This window comes from Etheostoma spectabile, chromosome 12 (genome assembly GCF_008692095.1).
Source record: "Etheostoma spectabile isolate EspeVRDwgs_2016 chromosome 12, UIUC_Espe_1.0, whole genome shotgun sequence".
Classification (NCBI taxonomy): Eukaryota; Metazoa; Chordata; class Actinopteri; order Perciformes; family Percidae; genus Etheostoma; species Etheostoma spectabile.
The window spans coordinates 3,206,033-3,215,892 of NC_045744.1; the positions used below are offsets into that span (position 1 = coordinate 3,206,033).

Genomic DNA, 9,860 nt, shown 5'->3' on the forward strand with positions numbered 1-9,860 from the left:
CACACACACACAGACACACACCACTGCACACCTACACACACACACACACACACATCTACACACCAATCTCTGCTCAAGCACAAAAAGGAACATGTGAGAAGACACACATGCATGCATGCACGCCGACACATCTCCGCGGAGACAAATGACGCCCACCCTGTGAATAGAAACGACTTACAATTGCATGATGGGAAACTTTATCGTGCCAGCACGTGTCTCTTTGATGTGAATTCTTTTTTTTCTTCTCTCGATTTCCAAAGCTATGTAACGATAAGTCATCGATGTTTCGTTTCAAAAAGGCTTGTGAATACGTCATCTGTAACCAAAATGAATGTAGTGTGAACACAGAACTCGCATGAGAGAATTCTTTTCTACTGAGTATGTTTCTAATTTGTTTCTTATCATTACTGAATGTTCTTTAACGAGGATGAAGTGGAACGGGAATGCAGCCTGATTGCAATCTGCTTCCTATTAAAAGGACATTTGTGTCACGATTTCAACGTCTGCTTTATTGTTTAACATTATTCAATTTCAGAATACATATGTCTAATATACCGTTGTCATAAAAAATTATAAATCTGCAAAGAATAAGTATATAAAGAGGGATAAAAAATAAGTAAATAAATGTGCAACTATAAAGAGGAATACATAACAGAAAAAATAAGTAAATAAATGTGGAAATATAAAGAGGAATAAAACATAAAACAACAATTATAAGCATTTTCACATTTATTTCTGCATATTTCTTTATATATTTTCAAATACATTTGTATTTTATTTATTTACTGTATTTTAAAAATCTATTTAATGTTATGTTATTGTATCACTTTATTTTTTCACCATTGCTTTTGCTAGTCACATTTTTTTATTCACATTTGTTTTGTTTATCGCTCTTTACATTTGCACATTTAATTTCTCATTCTTTTATAGATATATTCTTTCTATTGCACTCCAACGACTCCATGAATTGCGTCCTGCAGTGCAAGTTTTGAAACGCCTGTACATTAAAAAAAAAAAAGTGTTTCAACGGATGCTGTTTCCTCTGGGTGACCTCTGACCTCTCTGAAGAGGGGTGGTTTGGGGGGGGGGGGGGGGGGGGGGGTATCACACACTACTTTACACAAGTTGAATCAGATGTCTTAGCTCCTTCTTAACATTTGACAGAGGGTGGAATAAAAGCTAAGTTGCAGTTAGTCTAAACTAAATATCAATAGGACCTCCATACGTTTTCCTTAGTGTACACATTAGACATTAGTCATGTGTTTATTTTACACTTTGATATTTTTTATTTCTGCTGTAATGCTTCAATCTGGTGAACAAATGTGTTACACATTGTAACTTTTCCACACACATTCTGTATCAATGTGTTCGCTCACAGGGAGGTTGTCATGGGTTTACCATGTATTGTTTAGGCTTCTTTCAGGCTTCTTCAACAGAAGGTTTACCAGGACTCTCTCAGTTAATCTGCAACATGCAAAAACAACAACAACAGCTTCTGCGTCAGGTCAGATATTTTAGAGGGATGAGAGAATTATTGGAATTCAAAAGGTTGAGCGTTGAAGACAGTAAGTGTTGAGGTCTGATACACTGAGTTAAAGACACAAATGTGCCAAAAAGACAGTTTGGTGAGAATGATGGTTACATGTTCAAGTCCTACATGTCTCGGTAAGTATTGAGGTCCAATGCTAAAACTAAGAAACACACATGCCAAAAACAACAGTCGTGTGTCAGGTCACATACCTTCGAGGGATAAGTGAATGATTAGAAGACAGAAGGTTATGTGTTCATGTAGCTCAGCGTTCATTCTTTCAGGAAGACCAAACTATTTATTGATGCACTCTCCAAACTACACGCCATCTTGGACAATGTCTCGCACCCACTCCATGGCTTGCTGCTCAATCACAGGAAGCCCTTTCAGTGATAGACTCATTCTCCCAAAATGCACCACAGAGCGCCACAGGAAGTCCTTCTTGCCTGTGGCCATCAAACTTTATAACTCCTCCCGCTGAGTGTCTGACACACACACACACACACACACTTAGAGAGGTTAAAACTGGACAATATTATGTGTTTCTGTGCAATAACACTGGCTTGTAATGTGTGCAATACTCAACTGCTACTATCATTATTATTATTATTATTACTTTTCACCATTGGAACACCTTAATTATGTTAATTATGTAAATACTGCGTCATAATATTCCTTAAACTATGTAAATATCCACACTCCTTATATTTCTTTATTTATATTTCTACAATTTGTGCAACTGCAACACAGAGTTTCCCTTTGGGGTTCAATAAAGTATTTCTGATTCTGATTCTGATTCTGAAATCAGTGGAGCTGTTGTCCTAATAAATGTATATTTTATCATGCTGCGCATAACTTTCGCATAACTGCACCTAGACTCTCCTGATCGAAATGTATCTCTGTAAATACTTCCAGGAAGACCTCACTCTTAATCAACGCTCTCTTCCTAAATGGAATCAGCTGGTGGAGGCGTTCCCCTTCCTGCTCAACCAATCAGAATTGTCCACAAATGGCAAGGGCCAATCACAGAGTCGCACCCCTGTTTTAAATAATCTGTTTCTCCCTTCGCTATTAGCTGTCGTTGCAGGCAAAGAGTGCAACCAATTGGAAGACGGAAGGCCGATGGTTGCTGTGGAGCTTCTTAACATACTATTTATTTTACATTTTAGGCCTTTATTTGATAGGCAGCCCTAATCAGGATGCATAGTATCCTGATCAATTAAATAACTGGCCTTTAAAAATAAAAATATGCCTGCTTCAATAGGAATTTAACATGGGGCGGTGCTTATTATGCCCCTGTATTTTAACATAGGGGGGTGTATACTTATGCCCCTGTATTTTAACATAGGGGGTGTATAATTATGCCCCGTATTTACATAGGGGGGTGTATACTTTGCCCCTGTATTTTAACATAGGGGTGTTTACTTGTTGCCCCTGTATTTTAACATAGGGGGGTGTAACTTGCCCTGTATTTTAACATAGGGGGGTGTATACTTATGCCCCCTGTATTTTAACATAGGGGGGTGTATACTTATGCCCCCTGTATTTTAACATAGGGGGTGTATACTATGCCCCCTGTATTTTAACCAAGGGGGTGTATACCTATGCCCCCTGTATTTTAACATAGGGGGGTGTATATTATGCCCCTGTATTTAACATAGGGGGGTGTTACTTATGCCCCTGTATTTTAACATAGGGGGGTGTATAACTTATGCCCCCTGTATTTTAACATAGGGGGTGTATATTATGCCCCTGTATTTTAACATAGGGGGGTGCTTATTATGCCCCGTATTTTAACATAGGGGGGTGTATTATGCCCCGTATTTTAACATAGGGGGGTGTACATTATGCCCCTGTATTTAACATAGGGGGGTGTATACTTATGCCCCCTGTATTTTAACATAGGGGGTGTATACTTTATGCCCCTGTATTTTAACATAGGGGGGTGTATACTTATGCCCCTGTATTTTAACATAGGGGGTGTATACTTATGCCCCCTGTATTTTAACATAGGGGGGTGCATACTTATGCCCCCTGTATTTAACATAGGGGGGGTGTGACTCTTATGCCCCTGATTTTACAAATAGGGGGGTGCATACTTATGCCCCTGTATTTTAACATAGGGGGGTGCATACTTATACCCCCTGTATTTTAAGGAAGAACAGTCATTTCTTTACAATATGCATTCACAAAGAGAAGAAAATTTGTGTCCTGTATTTTCCTAAATTTTTTCAATAAGACATTAAGATCAATTTCCAAGATATTCTATTCTTCTTTTTAAATCTACTTTATTTTCTAAAGAATGAATTGTTTGGTGTTAAACCCTGACTGCAGAGTTCAGTCCCAGCAGTACAGATGTGTCCGTACTGCCCCCCCGTGGCAGAGAGGCAGTTTGCTCCAGCCGGGGGTACGTTTCCCCCTGGGAACAGGACGGTAATAAAGACACAAGACGCAAGTTCTTATTTTTACAGTAAAAAACAAAACAAAAACAAGACTTTATTAAAGAAGCATAAAAAATAAAACTCTTGATACATTTCTCATAACCGTCAAGTCAGTTCAAATCATACGATTATACAACTTTTCTGGCTCACGGTTAAAAGGTCCATAAACTTTCAAATAAAATATATTTCAATTTTAAAATTTCTTCAATAATTCTCATTTTGTTATAAATTGCCTATATGTAGTACACAGAAAATAAGGAACATAAAAAAAAAAGGAAAATAAAATAAATTTGAAGTAATAAAAAAGGGTCACATTATTGTCTGGGATATTTAGGTAAGCAAATAAATTGTAAAAAATAAAATGTGTAAAAAGTTTTTTTTTTTTTTTGTATCTTAAAAATTATTAGCTAATGCCAGGTGGCTTAAAGACATGCAGATGGTTAACTTACAAATTATGATACATGTTCTTTAGAAACTACACTTATCTTCAATAAGTAATTTTGCTTCTGAAAACAAGATCCCAATGATTGTATTCCGGGTATTTACACACTCAGGGCACGCCTGAAACAGTTGGCCAACAGTTTACATTTTGGTTCTGCATACAAAGAGATTTAAAGCAAAGAGATTGGAGAGCGGCTGTTTGAGGGGTGTCCGTCACCCCTTACTGGCATGGCTCTCTTCTCCCACCCACCCCCCCTCCCCCCCATCTAAATCACAAAAAAGGCCAGAGGTCACTGGCTAGCATGCCTCAGGAAACCCTGTTTTCAAACCTTCGGGAAGGAAATCGGGGAGGGGATAGGTTTGGCTTAAAAAAAGAAAAAAAGAAAAAAAATCAGCAGTCAAATTGGAAAAACGTAGTACCTTTTTTAACAATTAAAATTCTGTACATTAGACCCCGACATTCTCTCATTGGCCAGACACATCCCAGTGCAACACCAGAGTTTACGTTAGACCCATCAGGTAAAGGTTTTATTCCTTCAACGCATCGACTTGGACAGTTTGAAGGACTTTAAGACCGGCCTCGACAGACTCACGAGACAGCCACGGCTCATCCGATCTTTCGGACATGTCCCCGGCCCCGCGTCTGTTCCCAGCGTGCACGGGTAAGAGACGAGATGGTGGGTTGCCAGTTTCAATGAGAATGCGAACAGGGTTCTAAGAGGCCCCTCGCTACCAACCGGGTTTGTTCGTCGCCGTGTTTCAGTGGGGAGCTGCACCAAAGCACCATGGGAAAGTCATCACAAAGACTACCGGTTCAGCTCCTGGGCAGAGTGTTCCTACTCGTGTGCGACACGTGGATTAGTGCACCGCTGCGCTCAACCACGACTACGGCTTATTAGAGGCCTCTGTGCCGCTGCTGCCCTCTTCACCTGAAGGAGCAGACAGACGGGCAGCCAACACGTTCACATCGTACTGGATGGAGCACCGAAGCACAGCAGCAATTGCCCCCCCCCCTTGCCAATAATTTCCTCAAGTAGCGTTACCCTTTTTTTTCTCCTTGATATTAAAACCCTACATGCTGAGATCTGAGAGTTGGTCCAGAGAGGACACACGGTGACTGCAATGCCCTACGCTCTACTGGCAGGATCTGAATGCGATGACTGTGTAGGGACAGTTAGAAAATATAATTTAAAAAAACAACAACAAGCAAAACATTCTGCAGCTGCTGGGATTTGAACACAAGGAGTGTCTGGAAGCCCTGGATGACCTAGCTACTAGCTGCCATAAAAGAAGAAGTTCTACCTACTGCGTGTGAGCCTAAACTTGTGATCATGTGTCTGTGCAGTCAGAGGAAGCCCTTGGGAATTAGGCGTCATTTTTAAGTCTATTGTCATGGCTTGTCTCATTCTATGAGCTGATTCCATGCATTTAAAAAATAAAGAAAAAAGGACCCCCAACGGTAACCGTGTACTATCGCACCGACATCGCCCAAATCATAGGTACAGTATTAACACTATAGGAGGCAGTTACTGCAAACTCACACTGAATTCTTTAAAAACCACGAAACACAAAACAGGATGCAACCGCCTTAGCAGGAGTTACTCAGTGATGCTATGAAAACAATGGGACCAATCTCAGACAACTAACCATATAGTGCACCACATTTGGCCAGGAGTCCGTCTGAGAGAGTGCCATACAGCTTGGCTGTGAGAGCGGGGTGGAAGACCAAAACTACAAAAACAAAAATAATAAGAGCCGTTTCTTATTTTTTCCCGGGAGTTACAGTGCATGAAGAAGAAAAAAAAAAATCAATCAAGCTCCTTGTTATTGTTTCATATGGAGGAGCAGCTGTCTCTCCAAACATTCACATGTGACATCAGAAAAGCCCTATCTTATCCTAGAGTTAAAAATATGTCTGCGAGCCACACACTGGACAGTTGAGAGTCAAAAAGTAGTAGAAAACGAGCGTAACGAGCCGATCGGAGTGTAACAGACGGGATGGGAGGAGGAAAGGGTCCTGGTGTGGATGGATCTGCCCCAAGTCCTCCTGTAAGACGGCGAGTGGGAAGTGAAGGAGAGGGGCAGCAGACAGAAACCAGGCCCTCATGGTGAGGGCACAGAATGATGCCAACGTGGAAACAGCATGAGCGGGCAACACACACACAGACACACACACAGAGACAGACACACACAGACAGACACACAAGAGCAATGTAAAGGGATTGTCAGGCTGCCCAAACGCACAGAGAACTGACCTCAGACACATTCCTACAGTATCACTAATGGTGTGTTTCCCACTTATTAAAAGGATAATTAATGTGAATCAATGCGGCGGCCACATTTCAAATGTGGGGCATCTAAATTCATCCATCGTGTTATTGGGTTTGATCCGGACGTAAGAGGTGTCTACTAATAGCATTCTTTTGTCATTACTGGTGATAGAAAAATGAAGTCATCCTCAGGAGGTCCCTCGGCTCTACTGTTTTCGGTAGGTGCCTGACTAAATGCGGACATTTAAAAAAGTTCAGAGGTACAGAAAAATAGCAACCCCGCCGCTTCATGTCAGACAACAGCATGAGTGAGAGCAAGAGGAGAAAGCGGGGGGGGGGGGGGGGGGGGGGGGGGGGGGGAATCGTTGGAACGGTTTTGTGTCCTGGCAAGAACATTAAAATAAGGAGTAGAAAAGTGCAGGCCTCATTGACAGCTTCATCGAAAAATATCTGTTAAGTACAAAAGTGTCAAAACGAATGGCTGTGAGAGAGAACGCAGGCAGAGATCTAAAGAAGCCAGGATGAAGAAATGTGGAGACGGACCGGCAGACTGCCGGTCAAAATGAAGGCCTGAAGAGAGATAAGACACTAGTTTCCTTCCAGAAGTTCACCACCGAGAGACTGGCTGAGCCACAGCTGCAGACCAGTTTCAATTAACGTCACTCTGAAAATAACTCAGTCATTATTATTATTATTATTATTATTATTATTGATTCTTGTGATTAATCTTGACAGTTATCAGCAAAAAAAAAAAAATTCAACATCCGTATAGTATCATCATCTCTATTATGCATTTATTATGGTCCAAATGTGTGTGAGAGTTAGTGTGAATCCTTCCATTGCCTCCGCCACAGCTGGTGCCTGCCTGCCCCCCCGACAGGCATTAGGAAAAGATGCGGATGCACTGTGTGGCTGGGGTGTGGCAGACGGGACACTCGGGTTCAGTGGACTGGCAGATTTGCCCGGCGCACTCCATGCAGAACAGGTTGTGGCCACAAGGCACCAGGGCTGCCGTCACTTCGCTCTCGAAACACACGAAACAGTCCCTGTTGATCCCGGGGCCGACGCCGACCAGACCCGCAACCCCGGACACGGAGCCGCCTTTCAGCCGACTCAGCATCCCAGAGCTGAGGATCATGCCGCTGCCTCCCCCCTCGGAGTCAGTGGGAGAGCCGCCGGGCAGGGAGGAGGCCGAGCAGGAGGAGTAACCGGTCGACGAGCCGCCGGAGCTGGAGCTGGACGCTCCGGAGAAGGAGCCGCCTCCTGCGTTGCCAGACTGTAGCCAGGAGAGAGTGCTGAGGGGGTCGCTCTGTGCACGACGGGCTAATGGATGATCCAGGGGGCCCACGCCCGTGTCCTGAGACAGAGTTGGAGACAATCTTGGAGTGATGGCGCCGCCGCTGAGGCCGCTGCTGTTGCGACGTAGAGGCTGCTGCTGCTGCTGGGAGGAGCCGGACGTCTTATTGCCTGCCCCCCCGTTGACGAAAGGTGCCCAGATGTTGGCAGCAGTGAACTCAAACCCCAACTCATCCGAGGGCAGCCCTGGGGTGGAGTCACCCCCGAAAGTAAACCCTCCTCCAGCACCGCTGGAGCCTGTGCTAAAGGGGCTGGTGGGGCTGCCTCCCTCGTTGGCCTTGCGAGAGGTGCTGAAGTTGTCTGAGCTCATCGCGCCGTTGTGCGTGTGATAGGCTACTGAGGAGGACATCTTCCGGTTGGAGGAGTGGTGCATGGACATGGGGAGGGGAAGAGGAGGTGGGGAGGGTGGTGGAGGAGGAGGGGGGACCGAATGATGGCCATTAGCCCTGGACCACAGGGACGACCCCAGCGCCCCGCTCAGGGCGCCCAGGCCTTCTAGACTGACATCTGTGCCGTTGGAGTGGAAGTCATTGTCTCCCTGCAGGTCTACAAAGGTTCCAGTTCGCAGGGTGATATGGGTCTCGATCTCCTCTCTCGCTCGGTCCACGTTCTCTGGCATGCCGGTCACCTCGAACACCGGGTCTTTCTCTCGACTGGGTGTCACGATGTAGGTGTGAGTCTGCTGCTGGATGCGCTTGATAGTTGCTCCCTTTGGTCCAACAACTAAACCGACTACTCTGTAGGGCACCCTCACCTGGATCAGGGGCAAGAGAAATATTTTAAATTAACTACGGGATAGAGAACAGAGGTATGGTGGTTTTCAGCAGATGTTATCCAACACCCAGTCATCCCTTTGTTACCGACAGGGTAAAACAAAAACACAGCTAACGATTAAGTATTCGGTTTCCGTACCTGTATGGTGGTCTGTCCAGGTAAGTGTGGTGGTCCAGGAAGAGAGCTGGTGCCTCCTCCTCCACCCCCGGGCCCTCCAGCTTTGCAGCGGGACGCCCGGATCATAGAAAAATGCTCAGCCGCAGAGACAATTTCCCGTTTGGCCATCTCAACATCCTCCCTGCGTCCCGTCACGATGAACACTGGCTCCTCGCCTCTGACTGGAGTCTTTATGTAGGTGTTGGTTTTGGCACGCAATGCCTTAATCTTACAACCTGGGAGACGCAAAAGCACATAAACAGCATAAATTACATACGTTCAGACACACACCCGCACATATATAAACACATATTTATAACATGAATATAAGTGCAGCTATAGTATATACACAAAGCCTAATGAGAACACTTCCAATGTGCCCTCTTAGTGGTTTATTAAGTACACCTTGTCAACACTGATGTGGTCTGATACAGGAGCCCTCCAATAAATCCTACCCACATAACGGTTATAATGTTCCGTTTAGTCGAAGTTGAGGCGTTCTCCCAAATGGAATCGGTCTTGAAAACAAAAAACTGAAGAATATAATCTTCATGATGGTAGTACTCAATTTTTTGATTGTAGTACTTCAATTTTTAATTTGTATTAGACTGCATTAAGTTAACCCTTATCTTGTCCTCCCTGGTCAAAATAAAGACACAATTTGACATTTTTGTCCCTTTTTCAGAATTTAAGTTTTCACTAACACCACCTTACTACCACTCATTTTACACCGTATACTTTTGGAATTCATGGTCAATAACCCTCATTTATATAGAATTTTACTTAATATTTGAGTTAAAAAAAATGAAATTATGAATTATTTTTGTAAATAAATTATATATTTTTTTTCAATTACATATGCAAAGAGCGTTTTAAGGAATCCAATCCATTTTT

At 43.5% G+C, this 9,860-nt stretch overlaps 1 protein-coding gene across 5 annotated transcripts in view; it reads right to left on the reverse strand.

The window, feature by feature from the left end:
* Nucleotides 1-4,007: 4,007 nt before the first annotated feature.
* The window catches only part of LOC116699431 (RNA-binding protein MEX3B), an 8,749-nt gene continuing 2,896 nt past the window's right edge, over nt 4,008-9,860 (reverse strand). For all 5 annotated transcript variants that reach the window (XM_032531983.1, XM_032531982.1, XM_032531981.1 and 2 more), the window contains 2 exons: nt 8,949-9,202; nt 4,008-8,790 (listed from right to left, as the gene is read on the reverse strand). In XM_032531983.1, the coding sequence (XP_032387874.1) occupies nt 7,564-8,790; nt 8,949-9,202 (1,481 nt within the window). In that variant the 3' untranslated portion in view covers nt 4,008-7,563. The remainder of the gene's footprint in view (nt 8,791-8,948; nt 9,203-9,860) is intronic.